Below are 27805 nucleotides of genomic sequence, written 5' to 3' on the forward strand. Positions count from 1 at the left end.
TGGCAATCGGTATCGGCTTTATTTCAACTGAGGGCGCTGAAGACCGCATAAGTAAAAAAATACTGAAACCCATTTAAGAACATTGTTTGGATCAAAGAGGAGTGCATACTTGCCTTATGTCTGTCAGGGAATAGAAGAATAACATCGCGGCCATGTCAACACTAACGTAGAATACCGAATAGTGTCAGTAACGTATTAGAGTTTCCTGCGAATACAAGGACCCTATTTGGGGGTACTGTATAAGAATACAGTACCCTCAAATACAGCCCGCCATAAAAAGTGCCGTATCATCAAACCCACGAGTTGATCCGGTGCTGTGGGTAATTTACTCCATAGCACTGCGGGTGGACAATTCTATGTTGGTCATTCTGATCAGTATACTAACAAGTACCTGTCGCGGATTTCATGGTGTCGCTCAACCCGGGGTGATCCGGAAGCGGTAAGTTGTAGACAGATTCAATGGGCTAGGACAGTTAAACTTCTCGCTAACTAACCTTCCTAGGCGTTCCCATGGCGACGCCGCTCTGTTCTATGCTTCGTGTCTAGCGCCATCATCAACAGAGCGATGTAATATGCAATGCCATCATCACTCGCTGCCATCAAGCAGCAAGTCATGGCGTTTCCCAACCTCGTCGAGTGTCTGCAGCCGGATGTTCCACACGTGAGCACGCTGCTCGTCTAGCGCCATTCTCCACGGGTGACGTCCAAGCGGAGATTCCTGCAGCGCTGCAACCTGCCTCCTTCAGCCCCGCCACCATGCTCAGTGGGGATGTATGTGCTACAGGTACTGAGCGCGCTCATTCGCCAAGCTGCGTGCACCTTGGCGAGCCATTTACTCAGTTTATGTTCAGGTTTGGCTAGTACCAGGTTTTACTGACCTCGGTACTAACTTTTATGAGACCTTACGTAGGAGCAAAAGTCCTATGTAGGACATCAAGTCGGAGGGCGTTTTGGCGGATAGGAACAATAGTACCATCGAATACAGTACCCTAAGTGCCTTTGTAGGGATAATACTACATGCACTAGCTGTACTAGCTTTTTTTTTTTAGCACCAACACGCCTCGAATCTGCATCAACAAGACTAATGAATGGCAATATACTTGTATGTTTGCCAGATCGGTAACGGTATGTATTATTATACTAGCAATACGGCATCCGTCACTCGAATATTACTATCTTAGCGCTGGAATCGACGAGCAACACGGAGGGTTAACTTCGTAAGCCCTAGCGAGCCTCTTCCAGACAAAAGAGCTTGTTTAAATCGACCAATTGTATGCCAACTGGAGTCCATATGAGTCAACTCAGAACCAAATGTAACAATGGAAAAACCTAGGTTTTTGGGGTAGGCACTGCAATCGAAAGGGATTGTTATGATTTTTCGTTTGATAACCTTGCAATTGTACAAACTCAAGTTCCCGTCAAGTTATGGCCGTTTGAAAATTTGAATTTTCAAATGTTTCTTAAGTTCGATTTCTTATTATTGTCCTTCTAGGTGTAAATTTTGACGCTGAATTCGATTATGCAAGTCGTTTCGACCAATGGAGCGAGCAACAGCTTCAACGTTGAGGGTTATGATAAACTCACATGTTCTCGTCTGACTACGTACTGACGACAAGAATCCCATAAAATAAGCATATGGCACTATCATTCAGCTTCGGGCACAGATACATCAATCATGATCGTACGTTAACTACTACTCCGTTTGGGGCACTTGACAGCTCTATGAATTATATTTCTTACAGCACATTGGACGTCGACATTCACTGCAGCCGATTTATGATATTACCGGTCTTGTCTCGCTCGGTATGCACGAAGCGGTTCAATGTTCTGTTTTCGCAAGGGGGTGTATGCAAACTTGGGATAAGGATGTGTGATTGTGATTGAGGAAATCAAAATCAGTGATTTATGTCCGATGTCAAGGTTAAAGCTTTGATGGTCCTAGCAAAAAGCCCCATGCTGCGAGGGGTACGTACCCTCACAGAGTTGATGCTTTAGCCCAATCTATCATTTTTCGACAAATGATCCAGCATACTGCTGCAGAAATACTGAATGACCTGTTACCCCCCAAACCACTGAATTTCTGTTGCCATAGTCTGAATGCCTGTTGCGTTGGTTAGGTGGGATTGGGACAACAGGTATTCAGGACTGAATAGCTGTTGAAGTAATTCAGATCAACAAGTTGGTGTCATTATATTATGCTGCGAGGTGCATTGGCAGTTAACTGTGGAATCTGGTGCGACGACCATGCGCAGGTAAAGTACAAGCAGGCCTCCCGGTTATTTTCATTTCATTTTCCCGGTGATGTATATTATGTTCATTTAGAGCTAGGTACTAACGATCAACAATACCCGAAGCTAACACCCATGCGCGTTGTTAGCTGTGATTGTGCCGTCTCTCCTGAGGATGACCAGTCCTGTCACTTTGTCCCGAGTACGAACGGTGGTCACCGTCGTGGGTACGGTCGTGACCGTCCTCCTGCAGCCCGTCAACCGGCGCGTGGGCTACTACTCGAGGATCAGCTGTTCGAGGATCAGCTGACTGAGCAGTCATCGGACTTTAGCGAGGGTTAGCTGGCGGCGGGTCAGTTGCGTGGACGATGAGTCGTGATGGAAGCAGTGGCGTGTTCCGCGAGTAGGCGGTGACGTGAGGAGACAGGAGGGAGGTCACGAGCGCTGCGTGGCTCGGGGCGTGAGTCTTGACGTGAGCCAAGGGGGAGGGGTGAAAGGAGACGACAATGTGTTCAAGGGCGGCGGCGTGCCGACGCTCAAGTTGAAGAGAAGAAGAGAGAGCTCGGAGCGAAGTGCTCCGTGCCAGGTAGGTTGGACAGTCGTGAATTGGCCGTGGAAACAACAAGTTGAATCTTTACATTTGACTTTGTTGTATTTCATCCGTTCCTTACCTGTCCGTACCGTCCTACTTCGTTCTCGCAGCGGCAGCCGTCCCTTCCAGGGCGACTCGCGACACGTGGTGGAGAAGCAGGTATTGGCTTCGCTGTGAAGTGGGCGTCGGACAGTCTGGTCAAGTCGGACGTTGGTATTCGTTGGCCTTTGCGAGGTGACAGCAGCGCGTTGGAATCGCGATCGAGAGCTCACCCCTGGGGTCTCCAAGAAGTTTCGGCATCCGCGTAAGACTTGTGGAACCGTCTTGTCTGGAAGTGAAGTGAAGAACGGCACGCTCGGTGCCCCTGAAGTTTGAAGAAGTGAAGTTTGAAGAAGATGTCTGAAGTTGGAGAAGGTGAAGGGTCCGCGGAGCATCGGACCGTCCAAGAAGAAGTGGCGCGCCTGGAGGCTGAACGGCTTCGCAAGACGGGTGAGGCAACGGGACGGTAACGCCGATGAGTCAAGGAGCGCGTTCTCGAGGCCCGTACACTACTACTCGAACGGCTTTGGCTACGACGATCCTGTGCCAATCGAGACGGCGTCTTCGCGGCCGTTCTACAGAGCCTACGTGAAGGATGAGCCGGAGGAAGTGCCCACTCATAGCCCGAGCGGGTTCGTTCCGGTGTACACCGAGACGGAGAGGCGGCTGCTGAACCCGCCCATGTACGGGTGGTGTGTTGGGGCGCGGCCTGGCGCCTACGGTGGGTGGGGCACGGTCGTGAAGACTGAGCCAAAAGTCAAGCAGCAAGTCAAGGTGGAGCCGAGCAAGACGGTGGCTCGTGCCAAGACTCCGGCCCCGGGCGCGGCGCCTGCAGCCAAGAAATCGTCGACCCCTGTGGACCACGGTGGACCAAACCGCGCCTCGGCTGACATGTCGTCGATGGTGTCCACCGTGATGAAGGTGTCGGTGTTCTACTCGGACACGGCGACGATGGAGAAGGCTCGTGACTTGAGTGATGAAGGAGAGGATCTCGCGGTAAGGATCGACGACTTGGAACACGAGACGATCTACGAGGACTTGGCCGTCTCGGCGGCCGACGTGAAGACCAGTGGAATGGAGAAGGCCAAGCCGGCTGAGTTGAAGACCGAGCCAATCGAGGAGAACGTGCCCGAGTTGCCGCGCGAGAAGAAGAACCCGGACGAGTTGCCGGAAGTCGCGTCGCTAATGAAGCCCGAGAACGTGAGTACGGAGGAGGTGCCGTCGCCGTCCGCGGACGCGCCGCCAGCTAACCACAGGGCTCCGGAAGTCGCGCTCCGCACGTTTGGCCTCCTCTGACTTGTCGAGCATGTCCTCGAACCAGCCCTGCCAATACTCACGCGTACCGTGCAAGTCAGAGGACGCCAAATTTCCAGCGAGATCCCGAGGCTGCGAGCCAGTTCTTCCGACGACGGCTCGGCTTTGGCCTCAGCATTCCGATCAACACGCTTCAGTAGCTCCACCTCGTCCAGCAGGTACAGCCGGTCCTCGAGCTCCTTGTCATACTCCTCGGGCTCGGGGACGACGCCCGCACCGGCGAGAATGGAAGCCTCCTGGCCCGGTTCACCATTCTCCATCGCGGTGACCTCATCGAGCGAGAACAGACAGTCGTTACCAGAGACGGTTGCCGTCTCCGGCGGGACCGTGCCGTCCTCAGCAGCCTCGGCCAGCACGTCGTCTCCCTTTGGCCAGGCCGAGAACATGCAGTCCGACAAGTCGTACCCCTCGCCATCTAGAGCATACGGGTGGTCTACGGCTCTCCGTTGGAGGCCGCCGCCGATCCGATGGCGCGCCTCTGGCTGACTGCGTTGTGAGCGGTTTGGAGTCTGTGCGCCTAGTGACGACGAAGGCCTCTCTGAGGAGGTGCGAATGGTCGTCGAGTCGGCCGTGGCCGAGCACGTCGTGCGGCCGCCGGACGATCCTGGAGGGGCTGTCGCCGTGGTCGAAGCGGTACCTATCCTGAGTGAAGTGCGAGGCGTGGACCCGAAGGTCGCGCGTGCGGTGGCAAGGCAAGCAGTGTTCCGCTTCCTGAAGGAGGCTAGAGACTATGGAGACCGGGCGTGTGAGGTGCGCAAACCTCCCGACAGTGAAGAGGTGACGGTGGAAGTCCCTCCGCTGCGTGACAAGGTTTCGGAGTACGATGAAGAACGGCTTCTGCAGCACGTTGACCGTGTCAAGGAGTTGATGATCGTGACGGCTCGCTCTGGTGAGCGCTTATGTTTCTGGATGAGGACCTACTATGACAACAACTCTCAAAGGATTTGGATGGAGCTGTGGACCCGTACGGGGCGGTCGAAGACGCTGAGTGCTAGGCGTCGCCGTCGTCGTCACCCTGGCAAGGCGGTCACGTTTGCTTTTTCGTCGCTTTACAAGCCGTATGCCGAGGTGATCGACGACTTGGAGCTTTTCCCTGAGCGTGACAAGGAAGCTTCGCACTACGTTGAAGTGGTGAGGTGCGAGCGTCCCGCTCGAACGCCACTGCAGAAGACTGGCCTGGTGGACGTTGTCACGGTGAACCTACCGAATGGTTTCGGAGTCTACGATGATGAGGATGCTGAGGCCTGTGTGTACCAGAGGTCGGAAAAAATATTTCAATTCAATAAATAATTGGGTTTTGCAATAAAAATCTTTATTATTGGACATCCCAGCTACCAATACAATATGATATTGACCCAATTATTGACAATAAATATGAAAAAGTGCGGTTCTGCGGCCCACCACAAATCTACGTTTGATGGCATCACATGGCACCACCGATGACATCAACTATGGGGTCCTCCACACTACACTAGCGTCGATACAATTACTGGTCAGGAGCAGACTCGTAGAGAAGTCCAGCCGCCATTCTCGGGTGGCCTAGCGTCTCATTTCAACATTGTATACACCCTTGAGTTTATTTATGCAACAAAGACTGATCTGGATGGCAACGACTACTACTTTGTGAGCTGGGTTGGGTACCCCCGTCCTACTTGGCAGCCAGCGTCAGATTTACCACAAGATGCCATTGCGCGTTTTGAAGAGGAGGAGCTCGGCGTGTTTTGGCCTGTGGATCGCAGAGATTTTATCGAGATAGGCGTGCCTACGGGAAGTAGTGGTAGAAGAGGGAGTTAGAAGAACATGAAGAAATAACTAACAATACAATATAAATTACGGCAATATTTACTATTGCTTGCCGCTATATTGAAATCTTTACTATGGAGTCATGCTGCTGGCAATACAATTTTTTATGGTATTGGCGGACCTCTGGTGTGTACCTTGTCGTGGAAGATGGGCGAAGGGTGGTGTGCGCGGTTGGCAACTTTGAGGCACTTTCAAGTGGTTATATTGACTGTTTACCGTCTCAAATGTTGACCGACACCGGCGCTACCCTAAGTCTAGTTCACCGTTGCGTTCTGAAGCGACTGGGACGGCCCTCTGAGCCGCTGGACCCTTATGAGGGGCTAGTGAGGAGCTCGGCGGGACACAAGCTGCGGATCCAAGGCTGGATCAGCTTGTCGTTCCGGCTTGGGTCGGTGGAGGTTTCACTGAGCGTGCTGGTGGCCGACAAGCTACATGTCGACTCGATTCTGGGAGTGGGCGCTTTGGGCGCGTTGGGCGCCGTGATCGACGTGGCGGAGCGCTCCCTGACGCTAAAGAGCTCCGGTGAGGTGCTGCCTCTGGGCTTCACGATGATGCTAGAGTCCTACATGGCGGTGATGGCGACATCGGTGCGGCTCCCGCCCCGAGGACAAGCTCTTGTGTAAACTCGAGTGGTGGGGGGCGTGGCTGATAAGGCCGTGGTGCTAGTCGAAAGCTCGTTGGGCCTGCCTCCTACGCTGTGCGTGGTGAGAACGATATGTACGGAGGAGGATGGCCGAGTGATCGTCGAAGTATGCAACGCGTCCACGGACGAGTACTGGATTCGCAAGGGGACGGGCGTGGTGTGCACGTCCGTGATCCCCGAGACGGCGTGGAATGGTGCCCGCTGAAAGCGATGAGTCGGGCGGTGCGAGTGCGATGTCCGTGTCGGAAGATCGCGAGGAAGACGTCTGCGAGAAGGTGAAGACCTCGAAGCCTGACATCCCACCCGACAAGAAGGACGGCATGAAGGCCGACTTCGCCGAGTCCAACTTGTCCGCTGAGCAGAAGAAACTCTTCCAGACTGAGCTGGACGGCTTCCGCTCGATGTTCGTGGAGTCCTCGAAGATGCCGGGGCGTATGGACCTGCTGCAGTTTAAAATTGACACCGGCTACAGCGCGCCGATCAAGCAGGCATCGTACCGTGTCTCGTTGGCTGAAGGGGAGATTATGGAGGCGGAAATGCAACTGTACCTGGAGTTGAATTTGATCCGTCCTTCGAACAGTCCGTGGGCGAGCCCCGTCCTGATGATTCGGAAGCCGGACGGTGCGAGCCGGCTCTGCATCGATTACCGTAAGCTAAACTCGGTCACGGTGAAGGACTGCTACCCCATGCCGTTAAGTGACGACATCCTGGACGTGCTGGGAGGTGCTCAACTGTTCTCGACGATGGATATCGCCTCGAGCTATTGGAACGTGCCCATGCACCCGGACAGCGTGTCCAAGACGGCGTTTAGATGCAAGTACGGTCTGGAGGAGTGGCTAGTGATGCCTTTTCGGCTCTGTAACGTTGTTACAGCGTTCGAACGGCTGATGGAGACTGTGTTAATGGATCTAAAGTGGCGTATCTGTCTGGTCTATCTCGACGACTGTGAGATCTTCAGCAAGGACTTCCTTACGTACCTGGTGCGTGTCCGTCAAGTGCTGACTCGCTTCCAGCAAGCGGGATTCAAGCTAAACATAAAAACGTGCCGTTGGGGAAGGAGTCAAGTTGCCTTTTTGGGTCATATTGTCACGCCTACGGGTATTCTAGCCAATCCTGAGAAGGTAAAAGCTGTCCTGAATGTGATGAGACCTGTGGACGTGCACATCATACGGTCGTTCCTTGGATTGACCAGTTCCTTCCGTCGCTATATTCCTGGGTACGCTTCCATTTTGACGCCCCTGGAACGCTTGAAGGTCAAGGATGCACCGTTCGAGTGGAGCGAAGACTGTGAAGGTGCTTTTCGTCAACTGAAGAGGGCCATCATGAAGCCTCCTATCCTGGTCTATCCGGACGGTAAGAAGCGGTTCAAGTTGTACGTTGACTCGTCACGGTACGCGGTTGGAGCGTGCCTCATGCAAGAGGTGGACGGCCGTGACCGTGTGGTGGCGTATGCGAGTAAGTTGTTGACCGGGCCTCAGAAGAATTGGATCACGATGCAGGACGGCATCTCTGGAATCGAGTGTTGGGGGGGGGTCGTCTGGGCGACCAGGAAGTTCCGGTGTTATCTCGACAAGCGTGAGTTCGACCTGTACACGGATCACCAGGCGCTGACGTGGGTGTTTAGTCCTGGCAACCGTACTACGAACGCTAAGCTGGCTCGGTGGGCGATGGAACTCTCTAATTTACAGTTTCAGGTGCATCACAAACCTGGTACCTCTATGGGGCTCGTGGAAGGTCTATCTAGACTACCTATGGACACGGTGGCGGCTCTCTCAATGCGTGACTTGCTGAACCCGGAACGCACGGTCGAGGACGTACTTCCGACTTCAGTCGGGGAGCAAGCGGGGGTCGGCGACGAGTGTCCTGACCAGCCGAATGAAGCCGTGAGTGGTGCTCCTGCTGGAAGCGCCCCTCTGACTCCTGTGGATCGGTTCGGTCTCGACTTCGACAAGTTTGTACAAACGCAGCAGGAAGGTCCATGGGTGAAGGCGCTGGTGGCGTTCCTGCTGGATGGGGCCCTACCCTTGGATCCGTTCCTCCGGTCTACGATTGTGAAGATGCGGTCTCGATACGTGGCGCAGAACGGTTTACTGATGAGGAAGGTGCACTTGCCAGCTCGGGTCGGACCAGCTCGGTATTTGACCGTCCCGGTAGTTCCTGTGCCGTACGTGGAAGCCGTTCTACACTACTGCCACGCTGACGTGCTATCCTCGCATTTGGGTCTGACCAAGACGCTCGAGGGAGTGAGGAGGCACGCTTTCTGGCCTGGCTGGAGGAAGGACGTTACGGAGTATGTCCGAGAGTGTGCCCGATGTGGCAGTGTCAAGGGGCGAGACCGTGGCAGGCCGGTCAGATGCAGCGGATGCCGGTGGCGGATCTCTCGGGTCCGTTCTCGAAGCTGATGGTGGACGCAGTGAGTCTGTTATCCGTGATGGAGAGAGGGAACAAGTATATCCTTGTGTTTGTTGACTACATTACGATGTGGGCTGAGGCATTTGCGGTGCTTCGCCTGGATTCGGTGACTTTCGTGGAAGAAATGGTGATCGGAGTGGTGGTGCGACACGGTGTGCCGTCACGGTTGCTGATTGACAATGGACGAAAACTCACGTCGGAGATTGCAAAGTCCTTCTACCAGACACTGGGGATTAGGAAGCTGTACGGTTCAGCGTACCATCCGCAGACTCAGGGGCTGGTTGAGCGCTTTAATGGGACCGTCATGGGAAAATGCACGTGAGTGAGGCTCAGACGGATTGGGATCTATTTTTACCGAGGGTGTTATTCGCCTACAGGACGTCCTACCATGAAGTATTGGGCGACTCGCCCTTTTTTCTCTCTACGGGCGCGATCCCGTGTTGCCGCTGGACGTCGCATTCCTGAATCTGGGCAAGAAGAGCAAGATCATGAGGTGGCAGCGTACCGTCGCGAGCTCTACCGTACCTTGCGTGACTCGCGTCACCTGGTCGAGAGGCAGCTCCGAAAGGCGCAGGACCGACATGAGCGGCTACGGGGCGATCGCGTGGCTGTGCAGTACGAGGTTGGTGACCCTGTTTGGGTCTATCACCTCTTCAGGAAGAAGAGGGGCGAGGCGAGGACGAAGAAGTTGGTCTGTGGAGGAAGCAGATTTGCCGGTATCCAGTTTCACGGAACGGGTGACCATAGGTCGCGGGGATACGGCCGTCACGGGGGATACTTCGCCGCTTCTGGAGATTGTTGCAAAACAAGTGGTCGACCGTGCTGTGAAGTACATGGTGCTTACGGCTAGTTTTGAGAGTCACTGGATTCCTCGGGCCGAGTAAATGCCCGAGTACAGTGACTTAGTGACGGCTCTTGAGCAAGCCGAACGAAGAAAACGGCGTCCGTCTCAACTGCGGAGGAGTTCTCGTTTGGAAGAGGCGAACGCTGAAGGGGAGGACGAAGACCTGCTCATGGCTTAGCAGTGTCGAAAAGGGTGTTGTTCGTGGTCCAAGGGATGGCCGTGTACGGTGATGGTACGGTCACTTAGAACTCAAGAACGGATCGGTGGAAATGGAATTACGTGTTTTGAATTTGAATTTATTATTTGGAGGGACGCTAGCAGATTTGGAGAAAGGAAAATGAACGACTAGTGGCGCGTCCCTAATGACGACTGCGAGCATACTTGGAGTTGGGTACGCCGAAGAGGCGGCGCTTTTCTTCTTGGTCGTGGAGTCATCAGCCTCGTCGCCCGCGCTACTCTTCTTGTCGTCGCCCGTGGGCTCGTTTGCGCCCGAGCTGTGCTCTTCTTCGTCTTCTTGGTCCGCCTGCTCTTCTTCGTCGTCGTCTTCTTGGTCTTGGTCGGCCTCGGCTTCGGGCAGCTATTCGCTGGGCTCCTCGGGTTCACCGTCGTCTTTCTCGTCCGATTGCGGCGTCGGGAGCAGCACCGTGAACATGTCCTCGTCGTCCGCGTAGTCGGAGTAGTCGCCGCGCTGCTCCTTGTCCTCGTTGTTCGCCTTTTGGGGCGGGAACGGTTGCTTACCCTTCTTCACGAGAGGCGTGAGCTTCTTGGCAAGGGCTCGGATACGGTCGTTCCCCAGCAGGATCTTCCAGGTCCCGGCGCTCTTGTTGCCGACCCAAGCCGGGTTGGGCGGGTCGCCGCCGGTGACGACGCGCGCGAAGGCCTCGTCGCTGATTCGGAGGTGGGGGGGGGGGGGGGGCTTGGTCGGGCCCAGCGCCTTCGTCTGCTCGAGCAACTCGGAGATGGACTGTTAACTGCCCTAATCCACTTGGTACGGGTCTAGCGCTCGCGCGATGATGGCATCGTAGCGTCCGCGCTCATGGCGATACAGCGTGGCGAGGTCCGTGGCCACGGTTATGTCCGAGAAGGACTTTGCGTTCGCCTTGGCTGCTGCTGACCGGCGGGCCGCCTTGCCCCCCAGCCACATCAGGTTGTCGTGGGAACGGTTCTCGAAGAGGTCGAGATACCCGTAGAAGCCGAACTCGATGACGTTCAGGCTGACGAACACGAGTCGCGCCTGGCCGGCGTTCGACTTCTTCTTGCGGCGGACCGTGCACGCGTCGGAGGGCGCGTACAGCGCGTAGGCAAAGAAGGCGTCGCGCCAGTGCATCCAGAAGCGCCAATGCGCCACGTGCAACGCGCTCCTCCGGGTCGTACCACGCTCGCTGACCGACCCACGGGTACCCCATGCGAGGCGGGGTCTTTCTCGGCGAAAGCTGAAATGAGGGAGGGACTGCAAGTTGCCGGGGCCTCCGCTGATGCGTTCCGACCTGGCAGTTGGGACGTTTGCCTGCGGATTTCCTTTCCTGAAAATGGGAGAGGCACGGTTGGCGTTAGACGGTTGAGTGATTGACTAAGTTGATTGACGAAACTGGCAACGGTGGGTTACCCATTACGGTTGGACACGTACGAGGATGGTTGTGAACGTGGAGAGCTGTGGACGACCGTGAGAAGCGAACAGAGGCGAGGGCATTTCGCTTTCGTCTCCATGACAAACGTGGAAACCGTGATGGATGCTGTCGAGTGGTGCCTGTGGCACTCCCTGTCCGTGTGGAAGATTGTGTGGTGGGTGCTGCGCAACTACTGAGCGGCCGTATTGCTGGTGCTGATTGGGGCTGTGGGCGGCGTGATCACAAGGCCCTTGTGGAGCATTGCGGGGCGATTGATCGGGGCCCTGTTCGGCTTTCCGTTCAATTGGCTGACACTGTTGAAGGTATGCGTAAGACGATACCGCCGCATCGCGAACGGTCCGTCCGTGCAAGGCAGACCGTCCGCGGAGCGTCGATGGAAGGCATTTGAATCTATCTGGGCCACGCCCATGGTGGTGCTCGAGGCGCGAGGCGAGCGCGAGGATGGCTTAGGCTGGCTACTGTACAAGTGGTTGGACGCTTACCACGCTCTGTGGTTTATGTTCCTGCCCAACGTGCTCGAGCTGGGTGGCGTGTTAACCGTGATGTACTGGCGCGGATCGAGGGCCGAGTGTCGGCGCTCGGTCGACCGTGCCTACTGCGTAGGCCGGGGACTGAGGGCGTTCATAACGCTAGCGACGTACGCCGTGTTCTACACTGTCGTCTACGTGTATGACTTGGTCGAGAAAGCGTGCCAAGGAGCGGTGGGTGTGGGCGTGCTACTCCTGACCCTGAACTACATGTTGGCGGACGGGGGCTGACAGCCGATGGTGGGCTGATCCCTGATGCAGTAAAGCTGTGTGGTGGCGACGACTGGAGTCGCCAGCCACTTACTGAAGTGCTACGAGACGGCGTCTGGAGGGCGGTCGCCGGCGAAGATGGCGGAGGAGAACTACGCCGACTGGAGTCGCCAGCCACTTACTGAAGTGCTACGAGACGGCGTCTGGAGGGCGGTCGCCGGCGAAGATGGCGGAGGAGAGCTACGCCGACTGGCTCCGCGACGTCGAGGAATTTCAGCAAGCTGGGCGCCTGAGTGAAGCATTTTTGCGTGCGGACGGGTGCGTCGGGAAGCCGAAGCCTGTGCGTACTCTGAGTGGCCCAAGGGCGGAGCAGCGTGCTCTGCGGGCGAAGATGAAGGCGGTCAAGGAGGAAGAGGCCGCTCGACGAGGACGTCGAGTCTCAGTCAGGGACGATGTCCCGAGTGGGAACGGTGGTCACCGTCGTGGGTACGGTCGTGACCGTCCTCCTGCAGCCCGTCAACCGGCGCGTGGGCTACTACTCGAGGATCAGCTGTTCGAGGATCAGCTGACTGAGCAGTCATCGGACTTTAGCGAGGGTTAGCTGGCGGCGGGTCAGTTGCGTGGACGATGAGTCGTGATGGAAGCAGTGGCGTGTTCCGCGAGTAGGCGGTGACGTGAGGAGACAGGAGGGAGGTCACGAGCGCTGCGTGGCTCGGGGCGTGAGTCTTGACGTGAGCCAAGGGGGAGGGGTGAAAGGAGACGACAATGTGTTCAAGGGCGGCGGCGTGCCGACGCTCAAGTTGAAGAGAAGAAGAGAGAGCTCGGAGCGAAGTGCTCCGTGCCAGGTAGGTTGGACAGTCGTGAATTGGCCGTGGAAACAACAAGTTGAATCTTTACATTTGACTTTGTTGTATTTCATCCGTTCCTTACCTGTCCGTACCGTCCTACTTCGTTCTCGCAGCGGTAGCCGTCCCTTCCAGGGCGACTCGCGATAACTTAGTTCCAGTAGTTGAGGCTTCCCAATTTGCCACTCACCGATGTCATGATTCACGTTTTGCAGGGCGATGTCCCAGTGGCCGGGCGGCAAACCCCGCCCGGTGTCGCCCATCTGCTTGCTCGCGTGTGAATCCAGCGCCATGTTGGCGAGGGCATCAGCGGTTTTGTTGTAGGCCTCCCGAGTGTGGTATTATTAGGGAGTAGTGCAGCAAGCACTATGATAAATAATGCAGGGATTGATTTATCAAAGAACAATACATAGAGTGTGTTCCTCAAAGAGCGGATTTGGGCGGATATGTACGTTTTGACGGATTACACAATCCGCTGTTGCGTTTTAGGAACACAAGAGGCACCTTTTTGGTGGATATTCAGCGGGTTTAATCCTCCCGAATTTGGGCGGATAGCCCTCGCGTTTGGCAGATTGACGATAAGCATCTGTAAAAGTGCATATTTATCCTTCAGGCTGTTCGACTTTCTACTTGCTCTACGCCTACTGTGACGAGACTGAGCGAGGCTTTACCTCAACCGGTCATCACCTGTCTACTGACCCGGCTGAATCCGCCATTCTGATTGGCCGAGACTGAATCCGGACCCGGCTGTACACCGTGCGACAAGATCTGAGCTGGAATTCGGCTGTGTTCCGCGGAGCTAAGTGCGCTCAAGCCTAGGATGGGCCCTTCAGGCCTGGAAGACTGCGTTTGAATGAGAAACCCTGAACGCAGTCGATCCGTCCAGGCCGCCCCCGTCCTTAAGCGGGTTGACACATTGAGGCCGTCGAAAACGCCTGCACGAACGTATCGTGTACGGTGTCCCGCCTCGCCTAGGCCCTGAACGCACATCGAATTCGTGTACCCGGAGCTCAGCCACCCCAGTGAAGTCAAGTGCAGAGTGTCCTGACCGCTGGCCACCTGGACGAAGTCCCGCCAAGTGCCCCACGACCAAGTGAAGAGTCGACCTACCCTTGGCCGCAAGGCCCTGAGTATGATTTCAATCTTGGGCGCAAGTTGCCTTTGGCCGCAGACCTTGGTCCCACTGCGTTCAGGCCTGCCGACTCTGAAACCCGGTTTCAAGGGAACCTTGGCCGCATGCGGCCAAGGTTTCTCAAGAGCCAGTCATGCACAAAGACGTGGGCACATTGAAGCTGGGCAAGAATTCAGTAGACAGTGTCTACGTCAATAGTTCCAGTATACTAAAGTCAAGATATTCGCCAGACGCGTGGCGAAGAACACAAAGAACACAGAAGAACGCTACGAGAGAGATACCTTTACACAAAGCCTAGTGATAGTCTAGCAGATAACAATCAGAGAGTTCGTTTTACTCCCTACTGCGCAAGTCGTCGAGGAATCGGGTCCGCTGTCTGTAAGGACAAGGGCAGTGCAGATCTCCCCACACACATTCAAGTCCAATTATGTGGGGATCAGTGTGCTCCGGCTGCTGAAGTGATCCACGTATTCCATTCCCAGTTGGGCCCATTGCGTTGAGGTAAGGGTGGTGTCCCATTTCATTTAAACGATTGATATCTCGGGTGGTTTGGTAGCAGTCGCCCCCGGGAATAGTTTGATTGACTGCGTTTAGGATCGGATTGTATTTGGTCTGTATATTTCCCTCATCTTAGGGTGGTGCGCGTGTGAAAGTGCATTCAAGGTTGATCAGTACCTTGATCGCAGATTAGTTGACTGGTGTACGACCCACCGCCCAAGGGTCTAAGAATAAGTGGCTGCTGTGTGTTTGTGTATCAGTCTGCATTTGTATTGGTTATCTGAAAGTGGTGTGTATTTATGGGGTTCTAACTTGTGGTAGTAACCCTGATCCTTCACCCACGCTTCGAACTTCAGACATTTCGGAGATGTGCGTTCAGACAAGTGAACGTTACGCTCAACAAACTCAAGGCTTTCAACCCCACAGACAACTCACCTGGTGATCGATCCAGGCTCCCTGAAGATAAGCGACACCGATAGGGATTCACAAGGTGCCACGCCACCCTGGCCGCATTTTCCCCAGAACCTGCGTTCAAGAAAATCTGCGTTCAGGGTTTACCTTCCCAAAAAGGTTTGCTCGTCTACCCTTTCTGGGCTACCGCTATACACCTGGGCGTAAAAGGTTTCACCGACCTCGTCACAAACACAAGGGATGAATTCATGATGCGCGAGGCGAAGAAGGACGGCATTGAAGCTTACGAGATTATGCACATCCTGGGATTGCTGCTGGCGCGGATGCTGAACCCACAGCGCCGCTGTTTTCGAGACCATTGGTCTCCGGAAAGGGTTGGAGCTGTGGCGCGCGGAACGTTCAACGACTACATGCGTCGCCATCGATTCGAGCATATTATGGCTAACCTACACTTCACGAACAACGCCGATCCTCAAGCAGCATCGGACAGAGCGTGGAAGGTATGCTCCGTGGTCAAGACGCTGCAGGAAACCTTCCCGCGAGGATATACTACACCGCCGGTCGTATCGTTTGATGAAGGCGTCATACCCTCCCGCAACCGAAACAACCCGACCCACCAATACCTCAAGAACAAGCCGCACAAGTGGGACACCAACTCTTCCTGACGTACTGTGCAGACACAGCTTACTGTATGCGGTAAGGAGAACACGACGCGGATCCATGTGGACCCGCGTCGTGTTTTTTTTGCTTAAGTCAACATGTTGTATCTAACACCTGATTGTATTTGTGATGTTGGATTATACAACATATAGTCTTGAGGTATATTGTGGAAAAGCCCAGCATGCGGCGGAACTAGACAACGTACCGGACAGCCAGCGTTCTGCGGACCCGAACTCCGGGCCAGCTGCAGTGATTCGCAACCTTGAGGCCGTTCTACCAGCGCCGCAAGACGATATTTACCACCTGGTGGTGACGGATAGATGCTACACGTCGGTTCAGCTCGCGCTTCAGCTACTACAGCGCAATGTGTATTCAATTGGAACTATCATGGGAGACAAAGTCGGATATCCACAAGAAATCGTGGAAAAGAACCGCAATCGTCCTAAGCGCGTGCAGCATGGAGCGGTGCGGATGGCGGTGGCTCGGAACTGTGGATTGATGACAGGATTAGTTTGGTGGGACCGGAAGCCCGTTCAGTTCTTAGGAACCGGATCAAGCAGAGCAATGGAGACATGTCATGTCGTAAGTACCGATCAAGTTATCTGTTTTACTGTCGAGGCTAACTGTGCTTTTTGTAATATTGTAGAGCGACGAACACGGGTCACAGGATGTAGACGCCATCATGTTCCCTGCCCGTCCATGGTGCGTGATTACCACCAGTGGATGGGTGGAGTGGATATCCAAGATCAACTCCGACTCCAACACTATTCTCTGCAAGGACAGACGTGGTGCAAGAGGTACTGCAAGTCTATCTTCTTGGGACTGGTAGACGTGGCAATCGTGAACGCCTACATCGTATTCCGGAGGCGGCCAAGCGCATGGATCTCAAGCCAGCTTCGCATGCCGAATTTTTGCTGGAGCTACACGCCCAGTTATCGCAGCTCAAGAAAGAAGATTTCGTGGAGCAGGTAAGTCTGCATGTTGTATGGGGTACATGAGCGTGCAGATACATGTTGTCTCTGACACATGTTGTATGCGAGTACGTTCGCTGAGCGTGCAGATACATGTTGTCTCTGGCACATGTTGTATGCCAGTGCGTTCGCTGAGCGTGCAGATACATGTTGTATGGGGTCCATGTTGTCGCTAACATTGCTACTCTAGCCTACAGCAAGTGGTGACGACGACGAAGATGCAGAACTTATGGCGCCCTTGCAAAAGGACCACGAGCTGTTAGAATGCCCAGACTGGCAGGCCGTGAACGGCGTTCGTAAGCGTCGGCAGCGGCAGTGCAATGTGTGCTCAATTCTAAAGCGCTATGTTGGAGAGTACCGCGCTACCAAGTACTACTGTGCTGCATGCAGCAAGTCGGACACAGCACGGTACGTAGTCATTTCAGAGAAGTTGGTGATGTCTATCTAACTAGCTTTCTGCAGTTTGTACCTGTGCAACATGGCCTGGAAACATTACCCAGGGAACTCCATGACGTGCTTTCAAATTTGGCACAATAAGTGGGAAAATGGGAGCAAACGTCCGCACCCGCGTTGTGGGCGCGACATCCAGGCTCGGGCCGCTGGCACTGGCGGAGGTAAGAAGCTCAAGCGTCAGGATTCTGAAGAAGACGCCGAAGAAAAGGAGGATGATGATGAAGAGCAGGAAGCTAGCGAGGAGTAAGCTGGGGGCGACGTGGTTTCGCCTAGTTGTAGAGGTGAGGCTTCCGGAGATGTCGCCAATGAGTAGGGAAACTTTGACTGGTACAGTACCTACGGTAATTAGTCTGACTGAGACTATTTTTTGTAAGTGGTGTCTGGGCTTATTTACATTAAATAGTCTGACTGAGACTATTTATTGACTAAGACTATTTATGTAGTACGAAAATAGTCTCACCTCTCACTCACCTGGAGCTGTACTGCTCTTTTGTGTATCTGGAGTTGAAGTCACAGGCTCGCCTTCGAAGTGGGTACGATGCTTCGCCACTATCTCTTGGAGATGAGGATAGAGTTGGGCTACAGACCAGGTTCCGTCGATTCCAAGCGACAATCCGCAGCGGATCATCGCTTTTCGAGCGTAGGACATGACGTTCTTGTCTTTCTGGTGATTGACATCTCTGACTGCGTCGACTGCAAGCTGAAGGAAAAACTTTTTGCCAGGGTTTTGAAGCTTGCCCGACCACGACCCGTCCTTGCGAACCTTATTTTGCCAACAGTTCTCTTTGATCAGACTCAGCTTTTTCGCGTTCCACCTTGCTTTCCATGCGTCTTTTATCTTCTTAATGATGAAGGAACCTGTTGGCTGGCACAAGTCGGTGGCATTTGGAGGGAAGAACTGGAGATCTGCATTGATTGAGTTGAGTTCATCATGACATTGGTCGGCTTCGAGTTGACCATAGCAGTTGTCGAGGTAGATGGTCTTGTTGCGGCCACGTGGATCTGCTCGCATTGCTTTCCTTTCACTCAGATACTCTCGAAAAAGTCTTTGTGTCATCCATCCTTTCTTACTGGATCGATAATACACGCCCGGAGTGTCATCGGGTACGCCTCGGATAGGATGTTTCCCCTCAGCATTCATAAAGATCACCATTGGGGGTGGATTCTTGCGCTTTCACCCCCCGAGAGCCGCACCACCATGGTCATTCCTTCGCCACCCGACACGACGTCTGCATACTTAATCTGTTTTTCGCCTGAGAAGCCCAAAGTTTTTCCATTGTCGAAATCAATGACAAAATGCGTCTCATCAATATTTTCGATTGCATTTTCGTCCAGTGACCCGTCGGCAAACCCACGCTGCAACTCCCCGAGGTGAAATGCAACCTCTTTTCGATATGCAGGATCTTGGGCTGGCCCGGTCTGCGTCCTCAGAACAATCTGATGGGCCTCCATGAAGCACTGGATCCAACGCGAATTGATTTTCTCGATGATCAGAGCCTGTTTGGCATCGACGCTCATATGAGTATACTCGCCCCCCCCCCGTCTCGCAAAATCGGTTTCGCGAGCTGCAGCAGTAGTGGCGGCTCAAACTTAACGCCAAGTTTGCGTAAACGATCGAATTCGTCAAGAAGTTTCGAGTACAGCCACGTAACCCATGCGCTGCGAGGGCGGCCTCGTCCACTGATCACCTTGGTGCTGACACGCCGCCTCCCACCACGTCGTCGCGCCGAGACGGCAACTACGCCTCGTTCGGCCCCCAAAATCAGGTCATTTTTCGCCCACCAGTCTATCGCCTTGGCTAGGTTGGCCGACGCTGTCGCTGAGTTGAAAATCGTAGGAAATGCAGCCACAGCTTTCGCAAACATGCCTTTAACGCCTTGCGTCTCCTTGTGCTTTTCCATCCACCGAACGACCTTCCGACGGTTTGAGATACTGCTCACTGCTTGTGTGTGACGTCCAACTGTGTGTGAAGAAGCAGGTGGAGGAGGCTGCGATGCGTCGAGCTCAATGTCCGACTCGCTGTCCAAAAGCTCCCCAGCTAGATCAGTGGCCGAACCGGGGATGCTCGTAGCAGCGGAGTTGTCAGAAGTGGTTGGAGCAGTCGCTGGGCCACGTTGGTTGAGCGCGTCGCACTTAGGACAGACAACCGGTTGTCCAAACCCTTCGTTCCCGGTGGGGCGTCCGCAGAATGGGTGCATATGACTGGAGCAACTTGGGCAGCGATGAACTGGACCCGCAGGTTCGCCGCATCCCCCACACGGGGCAGTAGATTTCTTGGTTAGCATTGGGTGGTGGCTGCGCGTTGTTGATAAAACAGGAAGTGAGAACGTCAAAAATACCTTTGCGGGCTTAAGGGATCTCAGCTTCTAATTGCCGCGGCCTTTCACCCCTACCACCAGAGCGGAGGTATCATCAGGCATGTCGGGTGGTAATATTTGTTCCCTATAAATGTCTGCACCTGGTCGGGACTTCGAGAACCACAAACAAAAAAGCACTTGCAAAGGAGAAAAACGTGTAATGGGTGACTCGAACCCAGGCGCGATTATTAGCAATTTGCACCGGACTGGTAAGACTGATTTTGAACTTGAAGTGGTCAGACTATTTATGAATTCCAAATTTTCGCTAGCACAATAAATAGTCTGACTCAGACTAATAATGAACACAGACTATTTTTGAACTCAGATTAATTACCGTGAACACTGTAGCGAGGAAGGCCATTGGCCAGTTAGGAGAGCAAGTATGCGTTTTGTCTTTTGATATGATGATGTGTCCTCCTCTTTTAGCCGTCTCTGTCTCATCAGGCCAGTTTCTTGATAAAAAGGTCACTGCATCACCCTGTCAAAATCGATATCATGGTATGCCTTACAACATGATTAGCGTAGCCACGCTGTACCTACAACATGCTAGAGGATTTGCTGAGAGGTATCATGTCGCGTTTTTCAGAAAAACGCCACGTACGTTAACGGGACCACAGTGAAATTAAGTGTCCGGTGTCTATAACAAGCTGTATCGTACAACATCTGAAAAATTCGATTATGTCCGAAAAATGGCTTAGGCGTTGGGGGGTTAAGGTGGTCTTAGTGCAATTCAATTTGGCCCCCCGTGGTCAGATGACCGAGCTGCGCATGCAGCTGCTGGAGCAAGCTGCGAAGGTCTGCATGAACTGCATGGACCTACGCCTTGTGAATAGGATGGCGCTGCACTGCGCCCAGGCAGTCGCCGCTGCGAAGCGCGGTGAGCCGATGGTGTACGGAACTTGACCACTTTGGTGTGTACAGCATCCACTTTGAGGCAAAGTCAAAGTTTTGAGTTTCTATTTCTAATTCTATTTTAGAAATGAAAATAGAAATTTTCAGTGCTGTTCCCTTTGTGTTGTACTTTGGTCGGTTTGAGGTGGCAAAGGTGTAGTCGCTCACTGGCAACTGCAGCTGGTGCCGTACAACACCCACTGCGCTGGTTACGTAAAAAAAAAACCAGCGGCTGGTGTCATGTACCACCCACTGCGTTCTCCACTCTCACGGTGTCCTACTTGCAACACCTGCAGCCGGTTTCGAGCACCGTCCACTGCTTCTCTACATCTCGTTGCGGTAGTTTGCCCTTCATGGCCCCACCTTTTCGAGAAGCTTTCGATTGTCGTCGTCCTTCCTCGACGCAACACTCATGATGGCGCCTTCACGCGACGATAACCTTTTGGAGCTCCTTTCGCAGCACTTCAGGCCGCCTCACAAGCCCACACACACTTTGGACTTCATCGTGTTATTGGTCTGCTGCTTGCTGGCCATCGTCCGTGCCGTCCTACCGTGCGAGCTCACGTGGGATACGTGGTGTGCATCGTCACTCCACGCTCTTTGCCATTCTCACGCTTCTTCAAAGCATTCGAACCTCGTGGCTTCCCAGTCATCGTCAGCAACTCCACACATTGAAGTTATCTCTCAGATCGACCGCCATTGAGTGCGCCATCCACGAGTATCTCCTCACGCTCCAAGTAGCAACTGTGCGTACAAATACGGCTAAGCATCGCACGCCAAAACCGCAACAAGAAGCTCGATGTGGAAGATTTCACTATGCCTCTGGTTTCCGCCACTTGCTCTACAGCTGGTACCTGGTACCACCCGCTGCCACACCTTCATAATGGGAACTCTCAGTATGGCGTCGCACGCCAACACTTCATCACTTAGTGAACCCACGGCTAGTGCTTTACACCATCCACAGCACCACAGCTCTAAGCACTTACGCTCGGGAGCCTTCAGACCACCTTCGTATATTCTCTCAGCTCATGCGATTGGTGCCACGCACCATCCACTTCTACCGACTGATCTTGGGATCATTGATCATGTCGCTCTCTGCAGTGACCCCACCTGTCCACGTATCTTCATCATTTTTTGTGGCCTGACCTTACATCTTTCACCCTAGCCGGTGGTCATCATTGACACGTCCAAATCCGCTTAACTGCTAGTTTGAGAGTCCCGTCTTGCTGATTGAGATCGTGCAACTTAGAGGGTCCAGCATTTCCGACTTTATATCTTCTTCATTTTGCTTGAGAACTTAGCGCCGTTCACTGCTGCAGCACCACGATCTCCTCGACGGTATTCTCCAGCCGCGCCCTTCAGCTCGATTAACAAATCCGCTACCAACGCCAAAAACAATTCATGCGAGGTCTGGCAAGGCGATGTGCAGTCTCAAACGTAGTGACCATGTAGTCCCAAACGTAGAGGTCATCACCACAATCTCAATACACCCAAGGTCACCATCAGATCCTTGACCGTCGTCATGATGAAGAGATGCAAATGCACAAGCACAGCAGGGATGCTGATGCTGATAGAGATTGGTCAAGGAGGACCAAGCGTCTACGTGACAACCAGTAGGTGGGGCTGTTGCGAATATGTACTGATTCCCACGGTTGGTCGCTAGGTAGTGTGCATATTGCAATGTGGGTCGTTCGTCCCGTGATGGCAGTGAGTGCCGGAGGTTTTCCCACAGTAGTGGAATTGTCCTAAAGGGGTTGTCCACTTCATACTAATTAGGTGTACGGCTACACTGTGAGGCAAGATACACTACGTACGAGCGAGAAGCTCAGTCAAGAAATACATACACACATGCCGTTGGTCGTGTCGCCCGCATTCGCTGTATCCATCTCGTTGTAGCTCGCACCCATGCTCACCAGATCCTACTGTCTTCGCTCGGCTCACTCATCGGCGTCCATGATGTACTTGCTGTTCTTGCTGTCCTTGTACTGCTTGTCGACCGAGTGCTGCTTGTCCGCATCTTGGTCCTCGTTGTCCGCTGTAAACGCCTGTACCTTGGTCACGCCACTGCATATTGGCTTTGGCTGTCCTCGTAAAACACCACTGCTTATTGTTGCTTTCTCGGAATCGTAATGTAAACCTGGTCCTTTTCAATAGAAACCCTGCTCCAGATAATACGTGTCTATCTTCTTGTTGAACTGCGTGAAGTAGTCGAGGCCGCCGTACACGCGCAAGTCGGGCCCGGCCGCGCGATACTGGTCCACTGCAGTTGCACGGAGGCACCACGCAAGTGGGCCAAATATCGGAGACAGCATGCCAGGTCAAGAAGGAGGTGCTGAAGGTCGAACCCAGCTTGGCAATATGAAAATCGGGTGCAGCAAGGATAGCCACGCCGCGATCACCAGATTCGTCAGCACCAGGAGGGTCAAGCAGTAGCAGATGTCGAACGTCGTGCACACACATTAGACCATGCTTCTGAACATGTGGCAAGCGTCGCTGCGAGCCTCGCAGTGCGTGTGCGGGCGCCTTGGTAGCGATCGCGGAAGAGTAAACTAAGCCTTAGCAGGTCGCGCATGCTGCTAGCTCCTTGTTGGCAGCATCAAACGCCTCTTTCCGTTTGCAAATATCGCAAGAGCTCTTGCCGGCAGAGTGCTAGGCGGAGCTCAGAGCATTAGATAGTATAGTAGCTTCCGTGAACGCACCTGTATCCAGCATAGGAGGCGAATAGGAGGCGGGCGCGCTCTCTTTGGTAGGATTTAGTTTATAGTGTTTTTCGCACCGGGCTCAACATGCAAGTAGTACTGCTGAACACGGCACCAGCACCGCTGCGCCGCAATTATGCCCACCGGGCATGAGCCATTCTGTCCGGCCATATTTCTGAAAAATATATGTCAGTATTCTAAAGCAATGACATATATCTCCGGGCCTCTTTAACCCCTCTAACCCCGTATTCTGTATCCTACAGAATAAGCATTGTCACAGGACATAATATCCAGCAAACTTGTCCTCTCTTTCGAACTTCGCATGTGGATGCTTGTATAGCCGGTATTGTGCACATCTTCCTGTTAGATTAGCGATGGGAAGATAAACAGGGTTTATTCCGCGGTAATAGACGGACGAGTATAAACCACCAACAGGTTTGAAAATTCGGGTGGAAGCCTAAAACCGCCGCGTGTCAGACACTCGTACTTTCCTTCATTCCGAAACTGCGCTGTTCAAGACGTCGCAATGCAAGCTTTGTTGGGGCCCGTCGAGCGTGCCCAAGTGGCCAAGGACCATGGCCGAAGACGATCACGATGAGCGCCATTGTGATCTACAGGTAAGCGAGAGCGTGTACTTTGCTCTGTAACATCGTACTAGTGGTATATTGATTCTACGTTGCGATGTTGATTACCAGACCTGGTGATCCGACCCAGACGACGCTATGAGCTCTCGCGTGTGGCCCGATTGGCAGATCGATTGCGGAGTCAGCGCACAACCTCATCGGTTCCTACGAAGCCGGCTACAGCCGGGTCTACCGCTATATTGTAGCTGATGCAGTGGCTACTGAAGAGGCTACAGAAGAAACGCTCTTCATGGTGTGGCTACACCGGAGACTACAGAAGAAGCGGTAGATGCTACGACGGACGCTACAGAAGAAGCTCTCCGCGTGATGAGGTTACACCGGAGATTACAGAAGAAGGGACAGAGGCTACGACGGAGGCTACCGATGAAAGCGGCAGGAATGGAGCGGCAGTGCCGGAGGCTACAGAGCAAAGCGGATGCTGCCAAAATGGCGAAGATGACCCCGTGGGGGAATACCGACATTTACCTGTCTTAAGGGCCATTCCTGTCATAAGGGCAAAGCACTTTTGTCCAATCAGCGGTCGTGATGGGTAGTCGAGTTGTTCGTTTCTGTCATAAGGGCAAAGAGTACAGTATTAAGATCCTAAAGTACGAAACCAATCTGATTGGTCCAGCGGTATTATCAAAATGATTGGAGCTGACGACCACGACCACGTTGGCGGCACGAAGCGGGCGGTAGTAGTGAGCAGAACGCCTCTCCGACAGCTGCCAAGGGGAGGCGCTTGTTGGGTACTTCATTCCCTATCATCTAAGCCTAGTTAGTGCGACTAGTATGCTGGGAGGCCGGCGTTGGCGGCCCATTTCCAGTCACCATCTCCATAGGCGGACCCCGCGGGGCCTGGAAGACCAAACACATACAGAACCTTTCTCTTTAAGTACGATGCATTTTGCTTGTGATCACCTGAAGCAGAAACCCTAACCCGATATGCATTTGGGTTGGCCCTTATGACAGGTAAATGTCGGTATACTCCACGTTTTCTCAGACGGGTGCCAGCATGTAACTTAGTTTGTATTTTGGGTGGAAATATCACTTTTACTCAGCTTTTGCCCCCACTAGTGGCAGTGCTCTAATACTGGCATGTGGTGCCGTGGCCTTCAAAATCATTAGGGAAGACAAAATACGCCCGTAATCCACAGTACTGCCGTTAGGCGGCCCATGCGAGTTTGTCATCAAACGACATTCACGCTACAGTCAGGCGACATCGTTACAGCCATGAGAATACAAGAGCTTTCACTTTACTTAATATTTGCGGCGGAGATGCTGCATTAATCAAAGAGCTCATTGTCATTAAGCTTTCGTCACCCACGGAGATAATACGGAGCCCGTGGTTGGCACGTGAGGGCAGCCTACGTGTTTATTGTTTAGATGTTTAATTGTTTCTTATACTGTCAAGCGATGCCGGGCAGATGCTGTGGCTCTGAAGCAGCCACAGGAGATGGCTGTGGATACTTAAGTATACCTCGATCGCAGTGCCGTGGTTTCATTTCATTTTCATGGCGAGGTATATTGTGTTCATTTAGAGCTCTAAATTTCTAACAATCACCAATATTCGAAGCTAACACCCATACATGATGTTAACTGTGCCGGTTGAAAGTATCCGCACGGTGCACTCTGGCGGGTGTGTCCGTGCTGTCGGAATTCTATATCTTGTCGCTCTGAGAACTGCGAATCCCCAAGACCATTAGTCCGGGTACCACGAATTTTAAAATAATCCCAAAACAGATCCGTGCACTGATGATTTGTTACGTTAACAGCTCACTCATTTTGTTTGCGTGACAGCTATAGGTTACAGCAAGTTTATTGGATATGCAACAGGCATACGAAAGCTAGAAAACAGTATATGTTATATTTTGAATCTAACGCTACAAATCATCAGTGCACCGATCCTTTTTGGGAATATATTTTTAAATTACGGGCGTTTTTTGTGGTTTCCCCAAATCTTTATTCCGGCACTGTGTTCGCAGTAGAGCAATGTCGCCGCTTGAGAAAGACACTCCATTCTAAGCCAATCAGTGATCAGAATGCTGAAGCATGCGAATCGCATGTTGAGAGATACACATGCCTATCTACTTGGGAAATGGGGACCATTCCCCCCACCATACCCCTATTAAGATCCGTTCCCATCCCCCACAAAATAATATGGTTCTGACGTGCAAAAGAACTAAAGTTAAAACTAAATCCGTGGAGTCCTCATCCGACGAGCAGGGGGAGGTAAATTCACCACGGTGGGTTTGCCAACCCAAGCGTTGAAGTACCAATTCGTTGGAGTGACGATATATGAACTGGCAATGCCTTTAAAAGAAGCGATCAATCTTGGTACACTTGGTTGTACAGTGGTAGATTAGGCAGAAGACGCCCGAGCACATCGTTTCCCTATAAGGGTATCTGTACATGCTAGCTTCGAATTGCGAAACCCCCCGGGTCCACCACCCGGGTCCCCAATAGGGGGGACGACATGAGGATTTAAAAAGGGATTGGCATAGCCGGTGAAAATTCGGTTTCAACCTACGATAAGTGCTACGGTTCATTCGCACACGAATAGCTAGAAACGAATGTCAGCGAGAGAATTATACATCACCAATCGTGATAAAAAAATAAACTAGCTCTGGATCTTTGCTTGATCGGTAGGGCTTGCGTATTTATATTGGTGGCGCTACTTTTGCTTTACTTTAAGTATGTAAGTTATTAACATAGTCTAGGATGCAAAATTACTGCTCTCAAACTTGCATTCTCCTGTAGCATCGCCTACCGACCAACAACATCTTCCAGTTCGCGGTTCGCTCGCGATCAGTTTGCTACTTGCCGATACACAGGGGTCGATCTATTACCAGAGAGGCAAGAAACACGCCTTCACCTGGGTATGTTCCTGTTTGTATGAGGTCTGAACGAGTTCGATGCTTATTGAGCCACATATCCATGCAATAATTATCTGAAAATAGCTAGCCGACATGGTTAGTAGAACGGCTATCAACAACTAGCTAATCAACGTAATTTCCTTCCTTCCTGCCTCTGAAATGTGCGCTGATGCCCAGGCAGAATCCTTTATTTCTTAGATTGCAGTATTGTGCTTACCAGTGGTGATAATACAAGAAACATCCGTGAATTCGAATATTTAGTGCTACCAAGCTACGGCTCAGCTGAACTTGCTGGGTAACCAAAATTTTTTTACCCCTTGGACGCGGAGGGTTGGAAATGCTGTTCTGAACAGCATAAGAAACACTGGATTTCACTATAACTCTAAATCCGCAAAAAGGGATTATCATCCTTTCCCATATGAGCTTGGATATCATTGGTCCACGTGTCAAAAAGTGGTCATTTGATTGGGCATCAAGAACATATGACTATCAGGGTAGTTGAACTACCGCGCACAAGCACGAACCATTTTTCAGGAAAAAAAATCAAACATCGGTTCCCCTCTTGCTGCTGCGACTCATTCTTCATTCGGCGCAGCAAGAGACAAAGTGGCATTTTGGGATGACATCGGCGCGGTGGGATTGCTTCCGTGCAAGTCCCAGATGGACGAGAGGCTCGTTACGTGCGCTAACGGTATGCGTTGCATCGTTGGGATGCTTGTTGCGATTGGAGTAACCTTTGTTGCATTCAGTAGGCGGTTCTGGTACCATGGGGACTCGAGTATCTCCAACAGGCGTCGATTACCGTGAATGTCCATGGCTTGCTGACGCGGAAGGTATACTATATGCGCTTTATGCTGACGGAATGGCTTATACTGATTGAGATTGGTTTCTGCTTATCGAAATGTTTTACGAAGATGTACATGGCACTGGCTGTTGGGACGACGACATGTCTACATGAACGACAGGTCAAGAGCAGCATCGCCTCCGGTGGCAACGTGATTAACGTTTGAGTGCTGCCCAAGAACGGACGGCACAGAAGACGAGCTGAAGAGGAGCCCGCTGCGCATATTAAGGTATCGACCGCCGCTGAGTAAGGAATGGTGCGGGCTTCAAGTTTTACATTCAAGATGAGAGGACGCCGATTACGCG

At 52.8% G+C, this 27805-nt stretch overlaps 8 protein-coding genes across 8 annotated transcripts; 5 read left to right on the forward strand and 3 right to left on the reverse strand.

The window, feature by feature from the left end:
• Positions 1–3215: 3215 nt before the first annotated feature.
• PHYSODRAFT_247089 (hypothetical protein) lies at positions 3216–5521 on the forward strand (the record flags this gene model as incomplete). Its single annotated transcript, XM_009516521.1, has 5 exons — positions 3216–3325; positions 3441–4059; positions 4593–4666; positions 4695–5419; positions 5505–5521. 5 exons carry the CDS (start codon positions 3216–3218, stop codon positions 5519–5521), a joined length of 1545 nt encoding a protein of 514 aa, XP_009514816.1.
• A 4931-nt stretch (positions 5522–10452) lies between these two features.
• On the reverse strand, positions 10453–11202 carry PHYSODRAFT_470557 (hypothetical protein; the record flags this gene model as incomplete). The annotated part of the gene is made up of 2 exons (XM_009516522.1): positions 10453–10839; positions 10861–11202. The coding sequence occupies 2 exons, from the start codon at positions 11200–11202 to the stop codon at positions 10453–10455; spliced, it is 729 nt and encodes a 242-aa protein (XP_009514817.1).
• A 378-nt stretch (positions 11203–11580) lies between these two features.
• Positions 11581–13366, forward strand: PHYSODRAFT_321340 (hypothetical protein; the record flags this gene model as incomplete). The annotated part of the gene is made up of 6 exons (XM_009516523.1): positions 11581–11657; positions 11730–12242; positions 12327–12406; positions 12450–12836; positions 12907–13085; positions 13301–13366. The coding sequence occupies 6 exons, from the start codon at positions 11581–11583 to the stop codon at positions 13364–13366; spliced, it is 1302 nt and encodes a 433-aa protein (XP_009514818.1).
• Positions 13367–15362: 1996 nt separating this feature from the next.
• On the forward strand, positions 15363–15590 carry PHYSODRAFT_382045 (hypothetical protein; the record flags this gene model as incomplete). Its single annotated transcript, XM_009516524.1, has 1 exon — positions 15363–15590. A coding segment is annotated over one exon (228 nt), but the record flags the coding sequence as incomplete, so codon positions are not given.
• Positions 15591–16005: 415 nt separating this feature from the next.
• PHYSODRAFT_376025 (hypothetical protein) lies at positions 16006–16362 on the forward strand (the record flags this gene model as incomplete). Its single annotated transcript, XM_009516525.1, has 1 exon — positions 16006–16362. A coding segment is annotated over one exon (357 nt), but the record flags the coding sequence as incomplete, so codon positions are not given.
• A 450-nt stretch (positions 16363–16812) lies between these two features.
• On the forward strand, positions 16813–17457 carry PHYSODRAFT_247083 (hypothetical protein; the record flags this gene model as incomplete). Its single annotated transcript, XM_009516526.1, has 3 exons — positions 16813–16825; positions 16955–17165; positions 17220–17457. The coding sequence occupies 3 exons, from the start codon at positions 16813–16815 to the stop codon at positions 17455–17457; spliced, it is 462 nt and encodes a 153-aa protein (XP_009514821.1).
• A 216-nt stretch (positions 17458–17673) lies between these two features.
• PHYSODRAFT_466960 (hypothetical protein) lies at positions 17674–18363 on the reverse strand (the record flags this gene model as incomplete). The annotated part of the gene is made up of 2 exons (XM_009516527.1): positions 17674–18116; positions 18168–18363. The coding sequence occupies 2 exons, from the start codon at positions 18361–18363 to the stop codon at positions 17674–17676; spliced, it is 639 nt and encodes a 212-aa protein (XP_009514822.1).
• Positions 18364–22395: 4032 nt separating this feature from the next.
• PHYSODRAFT_321342 (hypothetical protein) lies at positions 22396–27471 on the reverse strand (the record flags this gene model as incomplete). The annotated part of the gene is made up of 3 exons (XM_009516528.1): positions 22396–22544; positions 22617–22718; positions 27459–27471. The coding sequence occupies 3 exons, from the start codon at positions 27469–27471 to the stop codon at positions 22396–22398; spliced, it is 264 nt and encodes an 87-aa protein (XP_009514823.1).
• Between the last annotated feature and the right edge of the window lie 334 nt (positions 27472–27805).

Source organism: Phytophthora sojae, assembly GCF_000149755.1.
Source record: "Phytophthora sojae unplaced genomic scaffold PHYSOscaffold_1, whole genome shotgun sequence".
In the NCBI taxonomy this organism is placed as follows: Eukaryota; Oomycota; class Peronosporomycetes; order Peronosporales; family Peronosporaceae; genus Phytophthora; species Phytophthora sojae.